Source organism: Ptiloglossa arizonensis, chromosome 10, assembly GCF_051014685.1.
Source record: "Ptiloglossa arizonensis isolate GNS036 chromosome 10, iyPtiAriz1_principal, whole genome shotgun sequence".
NCBI lineage: Eukaryota > Metazoa > Arthropoda > Insecta > Hymenoptera > Colletidae > Ptiloglossa > Ptiloglossa arizonensis.
This window is the reverse complement of record NC_135057.1, coordinates 16,455,560-16,477,563: the sequence shown is the minus strand read 5'-3', so window position 1 is coordinate 16,477,563 and position 22,004 is coordinate 16,455,560. Positions and strand designations below refer to the sequence as shown.

At 40.2% G+C, this 22,004-nt stretch overlaps 4 protein-coding genes and 1 pseudogene across 11 annotated transcripts in view; 4 read left to right on the top strand and 1 right to left on the bottom strand.

Annotated features, from left to right (window-relative positions):
* The first annotated feature begins 20 nt into the window (after window positions 1-20).
* On the top strand, window positions 21-579 carry LOC143152424 (uncharacterized; annotated as a pseudogene).
* A 17-nt stretch (window positions 580-596) lies between these two features.
* Window positions 597-2,736, top strand: LOC143152426 (histone H2A-like). The gene has a single exon (XM_076322532.1). It carries the CDS (start codon window positions 1,366-1,368, stop codon window positions 1,738-1,740), a length of 375 nt encoding a protein of 124 aa, XP_076178647.1. The 5' UTR covers window positions 597-1,365; the 3' UTR covers window positions 1,741-2,736.
* Window positions 2,737-4,191: 1,455 nt separating this feature from the next.
* Window positions 4,192-14,214, top strand: LOC143152423 (uncharacterized). Of its 3 annotated transcripts, XM_076322529.1 has the most exons (4): window positions 4,242-4,328; window positions 4,598-4,771; window positions 6,388-9,744; window positions 11,295-14,214. In XM_076322529.1, exon 4 carries the CDS (start codon window positions 11,295-11,297, stop codon window positions 11,985-11,987), a length of 693 nt encoding a protein of 230 aa, XP_076178644.1. In that variant the 5' UTR covers window positions 4,242-4,328; window positions 4,598-4,771; window positions 6,388-9,744; the 3' UTR covers window positions 11,988-14,214. The 3 variants fall into 3 exon arrangements, with proteins under 3 accessions (XP_076178643.1, XP_076178644.1, XP_076178645.1); XM_076322528.1 differs by lacking the exon at window positions 4,598-4,771 and having other exon boundaries at window positions 4,192-4,328; XM_076322530.1 differs by lacking the exons at window positions 4,242-4,328; window positions 4,598-4,771 and adding an exon at window positions 5,683-5,984.
* A 165-nt stretch (window positions 14,215-14,379) lies between these two features.
* On the bottom strand, window positions 14,380-15,899 carry LOC143152251 (uncharacterized). 3 transcript variants are annotated; one of them, XM_076322162.1, is made up of 4 exons: window positions 15,395-15,600; window positions 15,080-15,250; window positions 14,877-15,008; window positions 14,380-14,794 (listed from the first exon to the last, which is right to left on the bottom strand). In XM_076322162.1, exons 1-4 carry the CDS (start codon window positions 15,509-15,511, stop codon window positions 14,591-14,593), a joined length of 624 nt encoding a protein of 207 aa, XP_076178277.1. In that variant the 5' UTR covers window positions 15,512-15,600; the 3' UTR covers window positions 14,380-14,590. The 3 variants fall into 3 exon arrangements, with proteins under 3 accessions (XP_076178277.1, XP_076178279.1, XP_076178280.1); XM_076322164.1 differs by having other exon boundaries at window positions 15,110-15,250; XM_076322165.1 differs by lacking the exon at window positions 15,395-15,600 and adding an exon at window positions 15,868-15,899 and having other exon boundaries at window positions 14,382-14,794.
* A 3,612-nt stretch (window positions 15,900-19,511) lies between these two features.
* Window positions 19,512-22,004, top strand: part of LOC143152271 (cytosolic carboxypeptidase 1) — a 29,938-nt gene continuing 27,445 nt past the window's right edge. The window contains exon 1 of one of the 4 annotated variants that reach the window (XM_076322198.1): window positions 19,512-20,111. In XM_076322198.1, the coding sequence (XP_076178313.1) occupies window positions 20,011-20,111 (101 nt within the window). In that variant the 5' untranslated portion in view covers window positions 19,512-20,010. Of the gene's footprint in view, window positions 20,182-22,004 lie in introns of all 4 variants that reach the window. The other 3 variants (XM_076322199.1, XM_076322195.1, XM_076322197.1) reach the window with 3 other exon arrangements.

The window sequence follows — 22,004 nt, the reverse complement described above, 5'->3', positions numbered from 1 at the left end:
TTTAGAAGAATATATTAATAATGGAGGATAAGACTAGTTCTGGAAATACAGTAGTGGTGGACAATGTATCGACGAATACGAATTTCATGAAAAAGGCTTCGGAAACGAAATCGCGCTCGAAATAGTTCGTTGACTTTGGAAGTGGTAAACGTCGCCATCAAAGAGCTCAAAGGTCCATAAGGATCGTCGTTGCGTCATGAAGAAGTACATCGCGACCATGTGCAAACTTGATAGCGAGAAATTGACACCATTTATCAAGAAGTACCTGCCGTAACTTCTGGTGCAATTGTATACATCAAGGGAAAAGGTGCCTCAGACTCATTTAAACTTTCTGTGTCCGTGAAGGTTTCAGATGCCAAGAGCAAACCAAAACGCGAACTGAGGAAGTCGACATGGTCTGTATCGAAGAAGAAATCCATCGAAAAGAAGCCGGTGAATCAAAAGAGAGCGTGCGCTACGAAGAAACCTGTTGCTATTAAAAAAGCAGTAACAGTTAAAAAACTAACAGTTGTACAGAAGAAAATGATTACTGCCGCAAAAAAGTTGCAGCAGCTGCGAAGCAACAAGCAGTTCAACTAAAAAATTTGTTGAAAACTAAAGAGGCTACAAAAGCGCCAGCGGCGAAGTCGAGAACTCCGAAGCCAAAGACGACTGTCACCGAAAGCTGCCAAGACAGCGGCAAAGTAATAATTGTTCAACGATAAAGAATACTATTGGCCCTTTTCAGAGCCACAAACTCTCTTACAAAGGAACAATCTAGATTCTACACTGCTTTTCTAACACTATACCATTACCTTTTCATTTCCAACAAAATAAAACGATATACATAATACGTCTGAGAAAAAAATACAGAAACTATTGATTAATGGTGAATGTTCAATTCCGACAATTTACAGCACTGGTTTTTATGCAGAGTTTATTTTAGATAGTAATTCTCACTTGTGTTTGCGAAGGTATATCTGTTATCTTAGTTTCAAGCATTTTGTAAATGTTCAAAAGAGTGGTTTTGTAATTTTTAATTCGTAATCATGGTAGTCCAAATTTCATACTTGATACTTCTAACTTTGCTATGTATTTTGCCGGTTAATATATTTTTTTGGAGTTTGAATAATGGAACGTCTGATTTCTGATTCGTTAAAAAAAAGTAGAGGACGCGCACAGTGTAGTGTGCTAGGGACAACACACAGTAGTGGCGCACCAATCGCACTTCAGCGACTGCTACAAGAAATCTGATTGGTGGAGTTGTTGTACCTCCAATGGCTATAAAACCTGGTGTTTCCAGAGAACAAGTATCACTTTTCGTTCACTCTCAAAGGAGATTGAATCGAAGTTTTTATTTTGTATAATCGATCTTGTTCGAAGAAAATGTCTGGTCGTGGCAAAGGCGGTAAAATTAAGGGAAAGGCGAAATCCCGCTCTAATAGAGCTGGTCTTCAGTTTCCTGTTGGCCGTATTCACAGACTGCTTCGCAAAGGAAACTACGCAGAACGTGTCGGTGCAGGTGCTCCCGTTTACTTGGCAGCTGTCATGGAATATCTAGCAGCTGAAGTATTGGAATTGGCTGGTAATGCGGCTCGAGACAACAAGAAAACCAGAATTATTCCCCGACATTTGCAGCTGGCCATTAGAAATGACGAAGAATTGAATAAACTGTTGTCTGGAGTTACTATAGCCCAGGGAGGTGTCTTGCCCAATATTCAAGCAGTTTTGCTGCCGAAGAAAACCGAAAAAAAAGCATAATTTGCTATATGTATTCTCATCAAACGGCCCTTTTCAGGGCCAACAAATTTTGCTCAACGAAGGAAAATTTTGGGTTATCTGTTTAGAGAAAGACTGGAAATGTTGAGTTTAATTTTTTAATGCGATCTTGTACTCGCGTTGAAAAATTTTTATTACATAACTCTACAGAATTATTCTTCCGTTCAGTTTTCTGTTTAGTTTACGCTCAGCGCATCGTACATGTTATAAAAATTGAACAAATATTAGATAATATGCCTAATTAATTTCCATATTTTAAGATTTCATTTACTAAGATATTTGTGAAATCATATTTCTTTTCAAAAATATTAAAATTTATTTATATACACTAATTTATAATGCGCGAATAATACTCATATTATAACATTTAGAAAATGCATAAGTATTATTAAGAATGAAGCATTGCGTAATTACTCGTTTGGTTTTTCGAACAAAGTGAAGATCGCGCGTTATCAGGACGAGTGGGAGTGGGAGAACTTTAGGAGTCTCACGACTTAGAACAAGAAACGAAGTACGTAGTCTTTACCTGTTGGCATGCAATCGCTTTTTATTATTCGTTTACTTTCATCCATGTCTTCATTTAATATTAATACATTTTTGATTATAAATTTAATCAGCATCGTAAGAATGCATTCAAAGTTGGATCAATTTCGCATTTTCTTTTTGATCTCTATCCGGTGTCAATTCTCACTATGTCTTTCATGCAATATATTTCAGGTTCCATTGTCACTTAATAGAAATACAAGTTCATTTACTTTAATGCATTCGCTTTAAATATATATTTTATTTCGGTTACAGTCTTTGTAACAGATAATCATTTCGAACTAATTGTCTGCGAATTTAGAATAGCTTCTTAGGATATTTATTATGACATTTATATGATAATTTTTGCATTGCGCATGAAAGTCTGAATATTTTAGGCAAACGTAAGAATACGAACGTAACATTGAGATATTTTAATAAATTTATTTTAAGTAACATAAATAAATTTCTTTCTGTCCCTTTTTTGTTCCTATTTCTTTTATGTTTCATTTGAATTTTTCTATCTAGTAGCGCTGAAATTTTGTTTTCTACGTTTTCTACATTTACCGACTTTAGTGATTGAATTGAACATAGTTTCCAGATCCGCCGTTTTTAATTGGAAGGTCGCTTTGGAAGTACTCTACTTTACGGAGTCAGTCTTTTCGATCATTGTGGCGCCATCTAGCGAAGAAGAGACAAATTATTCCTCGACAAACTTCACGATTTTTTCGTCGATGGCGCCACAATGATTATTTAGTAATTTATTAAATGTGTATCATTACGTTATCGGAGTAAATTTTCGTACGCCTAAATGGTAAGGGTACTTTAGAGTCCTCGAATCGGGCAACTTTCTCGACTGTATGTCACGTAAATTCTTATCTGTGAATAAGACGACGAATTGTTAGTTGATTATCTATCGAGACACAATACTTGCTCGTACCATAAAGGTGGTAACGGGATCCAAGCTTCGGATGTTGTTTAACAATAGCGCCAGCGCGTCATTCTTAATAATGCCGAAGATACGACGAGACACTGTTTAAAGATCCTCTTTGTGCAAGTGCATTGAACCTTATTTGATACTTGACACACAAAGCCGAAGCTGCACGTCGTTGCCAGACGCAATATAAAATGGTTTGAAACGAGTTGTACGTCTTGCCAAATGAATCACGCAACGCGTTCGTTTATATACACTTTGGAAAATACGTTCTCGCCAAGATGATATTATATTTTTGTCATTGGAATTTACATTTGGCTTCGAGCGTAGGAGTGCACCAGAGGATTGCTGGATCGGTTAGAAACGGTTCCAATCGAAATGTTCTCTTTCGCAGTTCCCTCGCGAATATGTGTATACATAAATACGTATCTTCCGGAATCGAACTGTAAATTGTAAATTTAAACACCTCCAATAAGGTGTTGTCAGTGTTATCAATCACTGACAAAAATCACCATCACTTAGGAATCTTCGCAATTCTAACAACATAGCGCGAATGTTTACCAAAAGCGGTCTCTTTTAACTCGTTTCTCGTTTAACGTTCTTTGTTTACTGACCCGACGCAATGTCCCCGGTTCGTTGGCTTCAATGGCAAATCTTTGCACCGTGGACTGCGAAACGAAAAAGGGACACATGTTCGCATTGGTGGAGGCTGAAAGTTGGAGGTTCAAGTGGTAACCCGTCAATGCCATCGAGATTCGCACACCAACGATCTGGTCGACCGAGGATCGCTCGTCCGTGAGCAGTGGATTCGCCGTAATCGCGTTCATCCGCGCCGACGAAGCATTAACGGGTGACTCAACTGTCGTAACTCGGTTTCGAACCGCTGAAAGAAAGGGAAAGTACACCCAGGACATCGAAGCATGGCAGCCAGGCGCGCACGCTCAGTCGGCTTAAAGCGATTGAACGCTCGCGAGAAACGCGTCATCGACGCTGATCTATCGCGCACTCACGGAAATCGAGTACAAGATTCCCTATTATCGGAGATATATACAAGAGTCCACGTTGGATCGTCGACGGTTTGCAGCGAGCTGGATCATGTCGGACGCGAGGAAAGGTAGGACTATCGATAGATTCGGTTCCGTTCGTATTCTCGCTTTTCCGAACGATATATTTTCTTCCCGTGAGCCTTCTTGTTGCGCTTTTGCGACGGATAGTTTCTTCTCGCGCGTTACCGCGCTTTTGAAATAGTATTACGATCGATTTGCGTAAACTCGAACCAAAATCACTTCAAAAACTCTATGCGACGTAAAAAATGTTCCAACTCGAAATTAATCCCGCTTTGGGTTTCGTTGAACGCGCATTAACCCCTTGCACTTTTTCCAGGGCAAGGACACCGCGATATCGGAGAACGGATCGAAAATCTGAAAGTCCTTCGTCGGTATCCACTCTTTCGCTTCGACCTACATAGAAACAACAGTCCGAATTAATAATCGTGTGTCTGTCACAGTCATTCGGGAAAACTTCTCGAGAGAAATACACGCGGTGTTTAGTTAATACGTACGTTCAATGCTGTCGAAAATATCAAACTTTCGTTAAGAATTTGGATACCGATCGAAATCTTCATCGACGGTATTCGATTACAGAAAACTAACAGAAAAGTAGCATTACATTCTTAGTTTTATATATATTTTCCTCTCTCTTAGTTTTACATCGAGCCGAGAAATATTTTTACTCGTGGGATCGAAAGTTTTACTTTTGACAAATATTGTGGATCAACGGTGACCCACGTGGTATGGAACGTGTTAATGATCGTACGTTCCGTAACTGCGTAACCACGATCTACGTTGAATAATGGTATTATGTCGCGGTTATGCAATCGTGAAAATTTCACTTTCTGCGGTGCGATCGCGGTCGGTGTTGGTATGGAACGCGATGAACGAATGTGTGCTCGGTGATAGTGTGCGCGTGCACACTGTACTAGACATCGTAGATGATTTTTCTCGAATAAAATTGAGTGGCTCTGTCGTTCTTGCGTTTCGGTCGCCTGTTTTTTTTTTTTTTCGGCGCGGTTCGTTCTTTTCGCGTGGCCCCGGCACCTTGCTCGACCGGTCTCTCTGTTACAAGACGAACGTATTTTATCCGTACAAGGACAACTTTATTGACACGCATACTTTCAGCGGTCCGTAGGTTTACTTGAACATTGGATCGAATTTTTCGAACTCGACCTGTGTCGACGTTATTCCTTAATTATCGATTTTTTGCCAAAATCTACGTAAAAAAAAAAAACAATTTTGCAAGTTTCCAGGAGTGCAAGTACCTTGGACGCGATCCTTTGGAAGACGCAAGCTCGAACGTGTTTCCAACTGGACGATCTTTAAATTCGAGATATTGTCTCGATTCGAGAACAGCGTGTGTTAGGTTTGCCAGTGTATTACAGCTACCGCGGTTCAAGTACTTGTGAATTGCAAGGAGTAGACAATAGCTGATTATACAATTATTACATACAAGCCGGAGGCCCTGTTGTTGCGCAACTAGCGGCCGCGTAAGTAGTTCAATCGCGTGCAGACCCGTGACGTGTGTGTATATATCTCATTATTTCATTTCTTCGTGTCGCGATGGTAAACTGTTGCTGACGGTAAAACAACGGGCTCGATTTATCCGTAACGCGGTCTGCACATGGTTCGCTGCGCAATACGACAATCATTATTCCGGCTATTGTACGGACGACTGGTTCACCTTTCCCGCTGAAGTTGCTGCTGTTTTGCAACGGGTAAGAAGTATCCTTGAAACCGGCAGCACGCGTGAAATGTTGTTGCGCGTCGAGAGAAAATTAGAAGGTTGCTGTCTCGATCGATGGAAAGGTTTCGCGTTGTGTACGGCGTGTGTCAACACAGTGTCCGATTGTCGCTAAATATTCATGAATCCAACAGTGAAAATGGTATCTTAATGATAATCAGCCAATTTAATGACAGAGCTCTGGAGCGTGTTCCATTCAAAATGGTTACGCGTCCCACTAAAATCTACGCGTTGCTCGTATAATTTTTGTCAGGTCGAGTAATTCGGTAACAAGGTCCAAATACAAACAATGTTTCTAGCCTTATCCAGCGATATAGTATTTTAAATTGGCAGTGATATGCAACGAAACTCATGATTTATAATTTTCTGTTTTTCAGGTACTCTTTCTGGATACGATCGTCAGTCAATGATAAGGAATCGATCATGATCCCTCCGATGGCAAACTGTCTTCGTGAAGTCGAGATATTCCTACGAGTCGCAGATGTTCCAGAGTTTCCGCGTGCCTGATCTTCTCACCGATCAGGATTCATAATGCTGGATCCCATCCTTGGAATATCGTCAGTATGGTGGTTGGTGGTATACGCCAGTATTCTGCTGTTACTGTCACCCTTAGTGCTGCTGTTCGTCATTTTCCTGCCGAATTTTCCGATACTGTTGTTTAGAAGAATGTGCTACATCCCTATCGAATCTATATGACAAATGTCTCATTGATTTACGACCTCCGTGGCAATTGTTTGCTATACAATTTTATTATTTCAAATTTTACGACGTTGGATTCCATGTGACATTTGTTTGCTAACAAGGGAATGATTACGAAGGTTCTTGATCGTTGTACGACGATGTCATTTCGAGTTTGTACGATGTTCCATTTTCGTTTGTAAAATTTTCCAATTTAAAGCATTGAACAAGCGCTGTAACGAATTAGGAAAGCTTACGAAGGTGTACGATTGTTCTTCGCAATATCGAACTTTGGACTTTATTATTGTACGTAAATAGAAGTTATATCTTCAAAGCATTCAACGTGATAAGAGGATTATAAGGGTATTTGCACAGTTAAGCTGCATTGGACACAGTCAGTCACCGGATGGAAGATCGTCCAACAATTTACGCGTGTTGTTGACCAAGCGTTGAGTTGGAAAACTGTAATATTTGTAGTTGAAATTAGTTAACGATAGTTAACGACGCAGTCGTTTGCTAGAAGTCGGCACTCTGGTATTTTACATTTTTTGTTACACATTTTACTTTAAGAAACGAAAACTGTAACAGAAATCACTCAACGATGCATTTTGAACATTTTTTTTAAATGTCGTATTCTCAGCGACATATATTGGCAAATAATGTTAGTAGAAAACGCTCATATTTCTCTTATGGCGTACAGTTTCTGAATGGTGAACGAGAATGAAAGAATAAATGTTTGCACTGTAATACTCCATACGACATTAGTAATGTGTTAAATGGTTAGTTTTAGCGTTTAAAGTATCTCGTCGTACGTCGTTCACACTAATTGTAAGCGCAATCAAAAATACCTGTAAAGTTGATGCGTACACTACAGGGTGTCTCACTCGAATCAAAGTATCTATATATAATAATTGTCTTTCTTATTTGTAACAGTATGAAAAAGTGTATCGTATATAATTTTGACAACTCCAAAGGAGGCGAATCTCTCTTATTTTTTGTATAGAGTTTTCAATATTAAATAAGCATATATTTTTTATTACACGTTGTGCTTGGCAGTAATACGCGCTCAACAATTATAATAATACGCGATGTATGGTAACAATTAAAGAAGATAATAAGGTGGCCTGTTTCGAGTGGGACATCCTGATTATTATGTAATAATATTAAAATTTAGAATAGCTTTAACCGCTTACTCGGTATCTAGTATTTAAATTGAACAGGGAATTGCAAGTAATATTAATCGTTACATAGTACACGCAATGTATTCTTTCTATTGTGCCTTAACGATGTGCTCTGGTATTTTTGCGAATCTAATTTACAAACACGAGTTTGTGTAATCGCGTGCGAGCTATCGAAGCTTTTTCTTCGTAATTTCGATTGTAGATCGTGGGTTCTGGACGCGATTCGACCCTTTGACCGCGCGATGTTTGCAACGCTGGTGCACGATTCTTGTACGATTCTTTCGCGATCATTGCCAAGATTTTGCCACTCCTGCGGCACGTTCGCCGTTGCGGCGCAAAACGCCGAATAAACTGAATACATACATATAACGGGAACAGTGTTTCGCAAAAGCGGACAGTTACATTCGGTCCGCGGACCGGTGGCCGAAATTTCGAGAAATCAGTGTGTTCTCGACGGACACCGTCAGGAATTGTTGCATCAGGTCTCCTTACGATCTCGTTCGTGTCGTGCGCAAAACGACTTGTACATAAACAACATGTCAAAATAAAATAGCTAACCTAGTATTGAAAGACACGATGACACGGATCGCATTATTCTCCGCCATTCATTTTTCTTCCCCGAGCGTTATGTAAATTGACATGCGTCATTGAACGTTCACCATTGCCGTTAGACCGCTGGTTTTTGTTCTAGCATAATTAGACGGTTCCACGAATGATTAATTTGTTAATTGGAGGGTCGATAAACGATACTCGTAACGCAAGTTATTGGCTGGCATATGTATGTATATGATTAGTGCGTGTCGATTCACCGCGAAAACGAATTCTCGTGACAGAGCGAGCAGTGTCGCCATCGATAGCGATCGGCATCTGTTCACGTTCAACTCTCAATTGACGTATTTAACGACGGTCGAAACACGGAGGTTCTTTTTTTTTTTCACCTTGTGGAATCTGAATTTATGCACGCAATCTGATTGGCTCATTTGGTGACCGTGCGAAACGTTACGTACATACATATGTATTTCCAGTTGTCCTAATGTATTGTGTAATTACACCCGACAGTGGAAAGAACGATATTTTTGGCTACTAGATATACGAATATATATGCTCGAGCAGTTATTACTCTAGTCGTTCGTAAATTTTCTGCCTCGAAATCATAGCTGTTTCCTAAACATACCTGGTTTATTTGGATTTCATCATCTAGTCGGATAATAATCTTCACGATCAGAGGCCAGGATATTTTTGGTGGTATAGTTACCAGTAGCTTTATATAATTTTAGACTTTACTCACTAACAGTCTTTAGAAAAATGTACGAAACAAATACTTACGCTTTGTAATCATGGTCACAAGCGTACATAAATTAATTGCTATAATTTACTTAAATTACGAATGCTATCCCAGTGGAATCTATAAATGTATATATGTTGATAAATACGTTGAATCGATGAAAACAGTTTTTTGAGACGTTGCAGATACTTCGAGGGAGACACCTGAACGTATAAAGTCTATTTTAAGACCATAATTACAACAATCTGTTGTCATTGATTTTAAAGTCGAGTACTCGAGGGCGTTCTTGGACTCCTCGGTTCGTTTATTAATCGTGTTCGGTGCATCCTGTGCACGGTAAATGCCTGTCCTTCTGCAGTTTACCGGTGATACAGGCAGGCCTGAAGTTGAACATTATAGTAGTGATCGGAGAATACGTACTTTCGCCAAGTGCGGTTCGTAGTGGGGAGTTGGGACTTGAACTCCGGGACCCCATGGGCCATATATACTACGGTTCCATACAGTTCTCTTGCTACTTGGTGTCAGCTTCTCGACGATCCTTGCTGTGCAGAAAAGGTACATAAAGAGGGAGGCCAATAAAATAAAAAAAGGTAAGCATCATTGGTTTAGTTCGCTAACCATCGTCGAATCGAAATCTGCGTTATACTTTTAAACTGCTTGAAATATTATCAGCGTCACGTTGTCGCAAGACCAAAAACAAAGGAAGAACGAGATTAGGAGTACCGTGTATATTAATGAGATGAATCGTTACGGCAACATGCGAGTGCGCATTTACGTAGTTCCTTCATCGTTGCACCGATGCTCAATGAATTCAAATTATATCCGTAACCCAGAATTGCAAAAAATATAATCGTGAATTCATACACTTTCAAGTATCAACCTTGTGCTCGTCCTATATTTACATCCGCTCTATCCGGTCGTCGTATTGTATCCAATCTAGACAGTTTAACGTCACTGGTAAGGAGTAATGTTTACCGATAACTGGTCCGCGTTTCTCCGGCGTTGGTCGCTCTCGTTGAAATCAATTGTTGGTCTCGACTGGTTGAACTTCACGCATCGAAAGAATTTCGCTAGGCGCGACAGCTCGATTACGGGTACACACCTACGAGGAAAATAGAGGAGAAATTCTGTACACGCTCGAGGCTCGGCTCTTTCGTATGCGATCCTTCGATCCATATCCATGGGTGGTGGTTACCTTTTCAGAAATAACGACGGTGCCCACCTGGTTGATACGTGACAAGAACTCGTGTGTTGTCTTTCCGACACTCGGGACGAAAATAACAAGTTCATTGGTTTTGATGGGGATGTGTTTCGACAGATTTTCATAAAGCTTTCTTGAAATAAAAACGATGTTGTATGCGTAGGGACTATACGTATGAACAAACCATAATTGAGCCCTTCTTTACAATTTTTTCTTTATAGTGACAACTTATTGTTGTAGTTTAATTTGAAACAAACTCATAAGAAGTAATAACTAAGGAATTATAGATGAAGTATGAGTTTGAAGTACTTTTCATTTCTACATTTGCAATATATTGGCTCAAATGCTATGGAAAAATGTTCTTTACTTCTTCAATGACGTAAATATCATGACTTTTTGCATTACCATTGTTAGCAATACTTGACACGTAACGCATATATAGACACAATTAAACAGATTGGCAGTCAAGAAAATGCTACCGAATGTTATCACATTTGTCCTGATTGTAGACGTTGGGGTTATCAGCCACGACATGCTTTACAAATATAAATTTTCTTCAATAATGAGTTTTGTTACACGACTAGGAAGTAATTAACGAACATATTGTAGAATAGTAAGTTGATACTGTCGTAACTGTGTCGTACATCACTTTCGGGTCACTTGTATTTGCATGTTATAGTTAGATTCGAATAAAGTACATTGATCTATAATTTCATTAGCGACGCGATGATCCACTGTATCTGTTTCAACGAACGTATCACAAAGACTGTTTTGCTTCTTTTGCCTCTCTATTACCGTTATTGTTGCGTAATTTTCTATCTCGAGTAGTTTCTTCCACACACGTGGAAAATCATTTTGTGCGAATTCGAAAATCGCGGGACAAAAAATTTCTGGAAAAAAGTGAAAAAATCTGATCGAAGAACCAAAATATCTTTTTAGATGAAACTGCTCTTCGTGTTTGCACTCGTTGCTCTGGCGGCTGGACATCCGGGACTCTTGCGGGTTCCCAAGGTCTACAACGCGGTGATCACGAGCAACCAAAATCTGTCTCCGTCGAGGGCATTCCCAGTGATACAACCGGTGGTCCATCGAACAGCGGTCGGTTACGTGCCACCGTTCTATTACAAGCAAGGGGCACCGCATGTCTCTGGGCCAGAATTGATGCATCTTCCTCAGACTGTTGCGAAACCAGGCGGCGAGGCGGATGTTCAAACGGAATTGTCGGTTGCTGTTGAGTCTTCAAAATTGATCGAGATCGAAGAGAAAAAGGAAGCAACGGATCAGCATTCAAAGGAAAATAAAAACGAGTCGAGATCAGGGTCGAGAAATAAGCAAGAAGATCAACAACAGCCTTTGAGTTTCTATCCCAATTATCAGTCGCTGTATTACGACCCCTACTTCTACACCTACAACGGGATCAATCCTCATTTAGTGCCAGGAACGTATTACGTGGGGTACCAGCCTTATGGTACCCTCGAGCCCATTCCTGCGTCTACGCCGAAGAGCGGACTCTCCGGACATCTGCTTCCAGGTTATCACGAGGAAAAGAAGGACGTGGTGAAGCTCGAGGAGGAAAAAGTTCGAGACGTGCCGCCGCCAGCACTTCCAACAGCGGCATCGAAAAGTCCTTGAAGCGGAAAGTGCGGCGGTCAGACATCGACTCGGTTGGCGGAAATCCTTTCATCGATGTCATTATCGAGATTAAACTAACTCACGTTACCTTGATTCTCCATACGGTCTTGGGAACCGAGACTGTTTCGTTGGTACGAGTCGATTTTGAAAAAATCGCATGTCGGTGTTCTCTTTCGCGGCCGATAAGTTACTGTAAAGGTTCTTCAAAGATATGAAAGACTATGAATTGTATATAAGGGGAAATCATTCTGAACGTTATTGTAATATACATATATGATGATACATGTTGTAATGGTACAACTTTTTATAATATAAACTGTCGTGACATTGTTGGCTGGACGTTGGTATAAATTTGATCAAGGCTATTCAAACTTCTTCGCAATGATTGTTATATTTTCTAACGGTCCAGATTCTCACAGTGAATTGTAACTCTTCGTCCTGAAACCCATTAACCATGAGTTTCACGTTTTGCAAGGTACCGTTTGCTCCACGGGTAACTTCGCTCGACATTGTAGCGTTAGTTTCACCGGTTTGCATCACGCGAATGCAGGTGATGCAAACGGATCCTTCGAGCGATGCCACGACATTTGCTGTGGTTACCGCCCCTCTGTGCGCCTTGAGAACCAAATTATGTTGGTATAACAATTTGCCTATTCCGTTTGCACAGTTACCCCATTCGCCAGTTATTTTCTTGTCGATGATCTGGAAATAAACGTTTTTTGTTGCTTAACAATGTGCGAATACTGATACTATTTATTCTACATTTGTCATCTTTTTATTTGTGTAATAGAACCTTCATTTTCCGAATTTCTGTTAGGTTTTTTTTTTCGACTAATGGAGTTTTTATTACACTAGACAGGGGAAGGTATAGAAAAATTTCTTGAAAATTTGTCATACTACTTACCACTGGCGGTTTGGTGTCATGAGAAAGAACAGTTCTGTTATCAACTAGCCCGGCACTATTCTCAACGAACTTGACAGTACTATCTGGTACCTCGTCCTCGTTCTGGTCATCGTTTTCATCATAATATTCATAATCGTCCATGTTTTGAGTGTTTTCCGATGTACCATTGTTTTCCATTCTTTTTTTCTGGGTGTGTTTATGAATTTCCCTATTGGAATAAATCTGTCTATTATTATTATTATTTACAACCCTCATCCCTTTGTAAATATTTTCTCTTTCAATTTCGGCAAGCGAAGGCTTATTATTGTTTTCCATCTGCTTACTCAAGTTGTATCTGAAAACATTATTGGGAATTGCGATTCTTTCATTTCTATATTTATCGGTTATTTCGCGTTGCCGACTGTCAAACTTGTCCATAATTAGTTTTCTTTGTGCGTAATAATCGTCTCTTGTATTTATTTGATTTTTATCATCAACTGATTTTTCCTCATTGACGAAGTAATTCGCACGTTTCATCATATATTTCCCAAAGTCTTGGTTATCAGAGTCAGTCTGAATCTGGGTCAATTTTAGCTTCTTGTCATTCTTCGGCGCACCTGTGGCTTGAGACGATTTCTTGTTGGATGGGGTTGCATTTTCGTAGAATTTACTTCGATATCCGTTTTGTTCGTTTTCGTTTACTGTTTTATCAGCAGTATCGATAAAACGATGTTCTCTATTGCGAGGGTTCCACTCCAATGGTACCCGAACGAGTTTCTGCTTCCCAGAATTCAATATTGTCCTTTTGTTCTCGGAATTGTCTTGTACGTCCTTACTGTCTGCGAATTTATATCTTCTGTATTTCAAAGTCTTTCCTCCAGACTCGACATTGAACACGTTTAGCTTCTTGACATCTTCTTTACCGAATTTCAGATCACTCGAAGTAGACGCTTCTGTTATCATAAACAGCATCAACGTTGCAAGAACACTGACGAAACAAAGACTTGCCGCCTTTACGATCATTTTCCCATCGATGTGAACGTTCGAGTGGCGATCGAGCGAATGAACGAGCTTGAAAACGTTGATTCATCTTTGATCTTCGGTTTATCTATTGTTTCTGGGGTGAGAGACCTCCTTATTATTACTGTATTCGTTTTGAAAAGATAGCTATTTATAGAAGAATACTTACGAGATCAAACAATTTTGCGGGAGGCGCCATGAATCGTTGAAGGAGGACTAATTGCTAAATTGTTATATTTAAAGTATATGGTATGTATATTATAATCATGTTATAGACTAGCCTAATTTTTAGCGAATTACCGTGGATGAATTTCAATATTTGAGTCTACCTATTCATACATGAAAAGACATTTTTAAAGACCATTTACAGTTAACTTTATTTCATAGGGACTAATTTCCCCAGTAATCTGTTTGTATGCACTTATATTCTGTATTTTATAAATAAAAGAATTGTATAAATTTTGATTCCATCTTATACGTAAATAAGCAATAACCCGGATTTTACTTTTTGGACCGTAAGCGCGAAATATTCATTATTGCACGCTTCTTAGAGAAAGTTTGCTGATTTCTGAACAAATTGAGCAATTCAAGTTGGTTTGGATTACATTATTTTCGTGGTGGAACGTAGGAGGAAATAAAAGGAAACAATACGATCGTTGTTATTTAATTGAAACAAATTCAAGTAAAAATGTAGATATTCTTATATTGACTCGATGGTGATACTATCATCGTTGCTCTTATCCTCGGTGTCACTTGTATGCTTCATTTCTTTTTCCGGCTCAACTTTTGTATCCAATTTTTCAAGGCCATCGTCCTTTTCTTCGGTTGATTCAGTGGAGGTCGTCGATGGTACGGTTGGTTTGGGATCCGGACTCGGTTCAGAGGGTTTCAGCGCCGGATAAAACTACGAAAAAAGCAATTATCTTAGAAAGATATTGTTCGCGTTTCATGATACCGCTTATAAATTACTCGATGTTACGTCCTACCGGGCTCAATGGAAATCGGAAATCGTAAACCGGAGTGCCGTAATAGAAACTGTATGCAGGCAAATGAGAGATCGTTGGTTTTTCATTGGCGACGATAGTTGCAGGGATCGTTTTTACATCCTCCGTATGCACCTGAGGCAAGTGCAAGAATGCGTTATAAAAGAGGGACGAAGGGCTAAAAATTCCGTGAACGGTTTTATTACATTGTGAACATAATACGGAGAGTAGGTTACTTGATAGCGAAGAAGCTGTGGTTGTACGCTTATGACTGCCGAGGGGTACTGATGATTACCGATGTAAAAATCCGACCAGATTGACTTCGATTCTGTCGATGTAGCCAGGATCACAGCGATGGCAAGCACCGTGACGCGAACCTTCAACAATACGATAAACAAATAGTATTTTGGTAAGAAAGGAAATAGACATAGGTTACGAACAATACTTCATAAATCGAGATAAAATAATTTTAATGAAAATGAGCCTGTCGCAAGATTCTAACAACAAAGATACTTCGCTACCATTATTAGTGTCGCAAAAAGAGAATGGTAAGCAACACGGCGGTTCGTTATGATTCGTCGTTCCCTGTGTCGAATGAAGAAGTAACACAAGTGATGCGAATACTTTTGATAATACATTGTTTGGCTTGATGCGCAGATTCCGTGATCCGCATACAAACGATCGTGAATCGTAAGTAACGCGGAAACGGATTTCGTCGACCGCAGCAACCGTTGTTCGCATCTCGACAATTATTTATCAAAACAGTGCATTTTTACGTGCTCTACGAAACTATGGACATTCTCGTGTATTTGTGTCTGACATTCTTTTCACGAATGCTAAACAAATTGAACGCATACATATGTATATATGTTCGAATATCGCGTTACATTGCGTTAAGATCGACGCATAAAGAAATTAAGATAATAAGATACGAAAGAGATTTTTTGTTTCAAATCGGTTTCGATGAACGAATGACGAGTTTACGAACACTTACCTGCATGATGTGATTTGAGCTTCGTGGCAGACTCAGAAACTATTCGTACTAACCTGAATTTCAGCCCTACTCGCCATTTATATATTCCTCTTCGAGAGCAAACCCCCACCCCGTTGAATATCATCTGTGATTGCTTTTTTTCTCTTTTGTTCCTACGCTTAGCTCCTCTGCCGTTTCCTCTCGATTACCCTGTACGATCAACGGGGATACCGGCTTACGATTCTTTCTTTTTTTCCACGATATCAGGTGTTCTGTAACAACTTGGCGATTTGAACTTGACGCGTCCTCGATGATCAACGATGCCCAATGACGTGTTGTGATTTCCACAATACGGATCTTAAGGTAAGTTGACACGAGTTTTATTTGCATTTGGCGTTCCAAATATTTCGACACTTCATTCTCCAAAATAGTATATATTACGATAAAAAATACCAGTGTTGTACAAATGAAAGAGTCATTGGAGAATTGTATAAAGAATGATTATAAAATTTCTGTATAAGTTTTTCTACTCGAAATAGACCATTTAATTATCTTTTTTAGATGTAACGATATGGAAAAATGTTAATAATAATCTCCAAATGGGCCCAAAGGATAAATAGATTACAGGAAAAATTTTCTTCTTAATGTCACCGATGTTTTTTTTCTTCGGGTAAGTATGTAAGCATTGTATATATTTGCTTCTCTTGTATGCTGTACTTGACATTAATATGAATTAGCAATAATAATAATACGATTCTAAAATTACTAAAATTAATGTCAAGTATAATATGCAACAAATCTACGTTTAAAAATACATCGGTGACTGTACATTTGGAAAAAAACCGATATTGTACCTTTGCAAAACGCAGTCTTGTGCAGTATTTCATCGCACATGATACGGTTTATTTATTATAACGAGTAGAACGACCAATAAGAGATTTAGGAATGGCAGATATGTGAACCGGTTAACGATGGTAAATTTTCATTTAGAATATGAATGAAGGGTGTGGCCTGGACTCCTAAATTTACATTTCTAATGTCCTCCGATTAATGCCTGTCACCGTTTCGTCCGTTCAATTTTGATCGGCGATTACTGAGAATCAAGGCGCGTTCTAAATCTCGCGTAAATCATTATGTTCTTGCGAAGTTTTTCGGCAACGAGTTCATTAATGAAAAACACTGTACTTGAAAAGAGCCTTCTTCTTTAAAAATCTATCGCTTATCTGTCAACGAGAGCATCAGATTCGAGGTTGACTTCAAGAGGTTGGTTCAGAAGCATTTTGACGTATCCCACAAAGTTTGCAAGTAACTTCGCTTGGTTTCGTGGATAACAAATCCGTAGGAAAAAATTGTGCAGTTGGTAAGAATCTATTTGCCTAATTTTACGGCCGGTTGACGAATTTGCTACGAATCTAACAATCGTTTAACATTGCCGTGACGTCATTCGCCATGGCCCTCCGAAGTATGGTTGGGTCGATGAAAATGCAAAAGACAACTCCAACGGTGAAACTTGAAGGCACAAAGCTGCGCTGACAGTCCATGGCAGATGAATGATTGGGACAGATGTCCTGTTGACGTTTCAAGGTAAGTACTAGTCGCCGAAAATCTTTCTATAAACGGGTTAAATGATGCAAACTACAATCGGCGATATCTTCGATACCTTCTAACATAAAGAATCATTGCAGATGATTTGATACTCGTTAATATAAGTTTCTACTGAACAGTGCACGTACGACACCTCTTATACGATCTATACTTTCAGTATTAGTAATCAGTGCAGCGTCAAGAGTTTTAACATTGCAATTTATAAGTATAATCGAAGGCTTTTACGGCTGCTTTTGGATAGTGTTGTGTTTTATTAGATAAATGTATAAAGTGTGTCGGAAATTGATGGTCAAACTTTAAAAGGTTTGATCGAATGTCCAGCTAGCTTATCCGATAGCCCCTATTGCTTTTAAGATATTTCTTGATCTTGTCGGATAATTTTGCAGTCTATCGCGGGCAAATAATTCGACTGTACGATCTAACATTCGCGAGACGGGTAGAACAAGATTTCAAAATTTGGCTATTTATTTCTGAAAGAGTTTCTATTGCGATTCGCCCAAGTAGCAATGAAATAATCGCGAATTAATGGCAAAAATTTCGCCGAAAATGCGAAAGAGAGTGAACGGATCAGTTTGAACCGGAGCGCCCTTTCGGGAATCGATACTCAGCAGCTCGTGAGGCGTCGACTGTGTTCGTGGAGGTTCGCACGGCTACTAATCAATCCGCGGGAGGTTTCGTGTTTATCAACAAGTGCCGCATACACCTGATTCGCGACACCCTTCCGTGACGGGTCTTGTTCCTTCGCGAACCACGTCGCGTCATTCGCTGGTGCATTCGTGCATCGCGGTTGCACGACGGAATCGTGCCCGAGGACGAGGTTAAGACTCCCGAGCGCGTCCTTGGTCAGGCATCGCGTCGTGTCGCTACAAACGGTGTACGAGCGTGTGTGTTGTTTTTCCGGTTCGTCGAAGGTTAACCTCCACCCTTCGCAATTTCTCCTTCTCTTCTGTTCTCGGTTTCCCGACTTTCTTCGCGTGCGAATTTATCGGAGCCGCGCGTCTCTATTAATAACGTTCTCGGTGTCGTTGCACGCCGGTGTGTTTTCGACTCGCCACCGGTTGTTTTTCCTAGGATTACCCTGCTCGAAAAACAGAGAAGGCAGTTTTTCCTCGCGAATTTCCGCTCGATACTCTTTGTGTAACCTCGATCGTTGCACGGACTCGAGATCGGAAAGAACGTTTCCCGGGATGTAGTTTCTTTCTTCGATCGAATCACCGAACGCGAAGAGTGTTCTTGCGACCGACTGTACTCGATGCGAGAGGAAGGATTCGTAGCGAAGCGATTATTTTCATTTCCGCGGACTTTACACTCCCGTAACAATTCCACATTCCTGGACTTTGATTATCGCCCGCCTCCACGAGACAGGATTTCCACGAAATTTGTAGAAACGGTGTTCGTTGTCGGGGATCTCGTCACGACCATTTATTTCGCGTCTTTCAAGGGTTACGTAGTCGTTCGCGTTTTGAAAATCTCCCAGTGTCTTTCCTATGTACGCTATAAATATTTCATCCGTCGAGCGATGTGCTTGTTGTCACCTGTTCTTCATAAGTTAACGTCTCACGTTTTGCGGAAATTAATGAGCGTTTTTGGTTGCAACGTTACATCGTTCCGCCGTAAAAATGTTTCCCATATTTTGGCAAGCAGATTTCGGTTCCATCGTCTCCTGTTTCGTTCAACGAAAAAATCTTTTCACGTATCACGCGCGTACCGAGTTTCGCCGGTTTTGCATTAGATTCCTCTTTGCGACAATCTACGATCACCTATTAGAAATCGAATCTTTTCACGGGGCGTAGTATAAAAGTAAACGATTAAGCGAAGACAGCAATTTTTGTTAGTTAATCGCGACTAGGTCGAGGAGTGGGAAATTGGGGCGGTGGATCTGTTGTTCATCGGACAAATCGGTGTTTCGCGATGTGTCGTTTAATTTTCCGGAGGGTACGACCGAGCGGGGGGTGGCATCAAAAATATGAGAAAAGGGGCGCGGTTTTCGGAAAGCGGCCGTCACTATAAATAGAGGCGCCTCGTGCGTGCGTGCTATGCTTTTAAACATAGTTTTGGCAACGCGAAACGTCAAACCGCCTCGGAGTGGCAAAGCGCGTGGATCGTTCTGCGACTTTCACGGAAAAGATTCATCGAAAATCGTCGCTTCTCTCCTTGGTGAGCTGAGTTTGGATCGTGTGAAAGCTGGGCCATTGTCAACTGTAAAATGTGAGGTCGTGATCCGTCGTAAAATCGTTCGGTTCCGTTGCTCGTCGATCGTAAAAGGTTTCTCGGGGCAACGCAGCATCTAGAACGACGTGTTACAGTTGCGACGTAAAATTGCACGAAAGGAAGGTCGATAATCGATCCTTTTTCCTTTTCTCGATTTGTACTTGTTCGTTAAAGACTCGCCAGTGTCGATTTAACGCGCGTTCGCTGATAACGCGACCGAGACTCGTTCTGTTTCCGGGTCTCGTCGATCCTCCTCAACTTGTTTCGATTTTTACTTTCGTTTTCATTACGCGAGAAGAACAGAGTTTGAGAGTTCGAGAGAGAAATAGAGAGAGGGAAAGGAAAAACATGAAAAGTGCGTTGGAGAAGTGCGACAAGGAGAACCAGCGACCAATGGAGGCGAGTCAGTTGACAGACGACGAAAACGCGCAGGATGCCCAGGACGAAGAGTAAAAATCGCGCCACTAGCATAAAGACTCGTCCCCGCGTTTCATGCGTGTGCTCGTCGCTCTGCATCAGGTTTACGATCCCCGTTCCGAACGCACATTTGGAGTCGTTTGCACGCTTCCTTCGTTCACATGCTAAATCATTAGATCCCACGTGGACTTGAGCATTATTTCTCGATAAAAAGAATGATTAAAAGTCCGACGAGAAGGTGGACCGAAGCATCACCTGTACTGGGTGAGTGTGCCATAAAATTTACAAACGTATTCTGTACCACGAAACTGACAAAAAATTCGAATAAACGTAGCTCCATTTGTTCTTGAGATACAATCGTTAAAGTTTACCCTACATTTATATAATAAACGTGAATATTAGATACCGAAAAATAATATAGAATCAACGCTTTTGACCATTTTGAAGTTATGCTATAATTTAAAGTTATGGTATCTCAAAAGCAAACGGTCTTACGACTCGTGTTTGTTATTCTCGAGGTGTAGAATACATCTGTAAATGTTCTGACAGGACTTTGGACACACCATGTATCATAATTAAAGTACTCTCGAGAAACAATGTTTAAAGATGATGTTCCGGTAATGTATTTATTAGTCATTGTGTTTGGCTGGGTCGTAAGGATAATTGCAAAATCTGTGTTGGCACAAACACGATACGATTTCGGCCAAAATACACGGTCACGCTGCTCGAAACGTAAATTATCAAACAATGCACCGATAGTAACAATATTTTTAGCTAGTATTCAATTGCGCTCTACAATGTGCTTCTTGAACGTGGACGTGAATTACGATTTTAAAAATGCGGGTAATCATGCTTTGGAAGAAACTCGAATTTCGTTTTAACTTAATTAATTGATCATCAACTACATGCACAAGTAGTATAAATTACCGTGCATTGTTACCTGCATTTTTATCGATAGCTTTTAATGTCCAGTTCTTGCGACGATGTCGGTGATTAAACTGATTAAAAGCTTCGCAGGTTCTACGATATCTTTAATAAACGCCTCTTCATTGAAGTCTCGTTGCAATTGCTGACAAGCCCGTGTGGTCCGAAGAAACGTGTTCCTTCTACTATCGGTTAATTCAAATTTATTGCACCGTGTTCCGACTCGTACGAAATGACAAATATACGTTCGAGACATTTCGGTGTCGGTGAGTCCAATTAAATCGCGAAATGGAGGACAGAGCACAAAGCGTCGAAGATATCGTGGAGTCTCGTCGAAGAAGAGTAATTGGCCGCTGCCGCAATTATTAATCGCAATAACGGATTATATCGGGCGCTTGCTCACGTGGCTGCAGTTTTCCGGGACCATACGAGCCATTTATTTTCAAGAGTTGCTTGTTACATTCGGTCGCGTTAATTAACCTTGATGGTCGACGCGACGTTTAGTTTTCATTTCCGCGATATTGGCTAGCGATGTCTAAGCTGACCGCGAAAGGAATTGGCACGGTACCAATCGACGTTCGATTGACTTTCCTTGATTGAAGACGAAGAAGAATTGTGATACTTGTGTTCTGTATCGCAGATACGAAGGATTTCGTAGATGACAAAATAGGACGAGCTAGCAGCGCTTCTTTGGTTAAGTACAAACACGGCGATGGACTTTGACCTTTATTCGTGTATCTCACATTGAATTTTGTTAGTCCTCTTAAATTTGAGCTTACGATCTCTTGTTACTCTACTTGAACTAATTTGCACAATTTCTACACTGTGTCCGATTCAAGTGTATACACGTGCTAACGTCAATTTAATTTTAAGGATGTTTCGAAGGCGGGTAGCTCGATGTTATTTTTCTTCGGAAATATTTAAGGCAGGGTAAAGGCCGAATGGAGTCTCGATGTAGATTGTGCATTCTCATGATTGAATGCCAAGAGATAGCTACAGAT

Coding starts and splice junctions, on each gene's coding strand:
- LOC143152426 (XM_076322532.1), top strand. CDS start 1,366: ATGTCTGGTCGTGGCAAAGGCGGTAAAATTAAGGGAAAGGCGAAATCC.
- LOC143152423 (XM_076322528.1), top strand. CDS start 11,295: ATGAAACTGCTCTTCGTGTTTGCACTCGTTGCTCTGGCGGCTGGACAT.
- LOC143152251 (XM_076322162.1), bottom strand. CDS start 15,511: ATGTATTATCAAAAGTATTCGCATCACTTGTGTTACTTCTTCATTCGA. Junction 15,251..15,394: donor TTTTTGCGACACTAATAATG/GTAGCGAAGTAT, acceptor GTATTGTTGAAG/GTTCGCGTCACGGTGCTTGC. Junction 15,009..15,079: donor CTCCGTATTATGTTCACAAT/GTAATAAAACCG, acceptor CACTTGCCTCAG/GTGCATACGGAGGATGTAAA.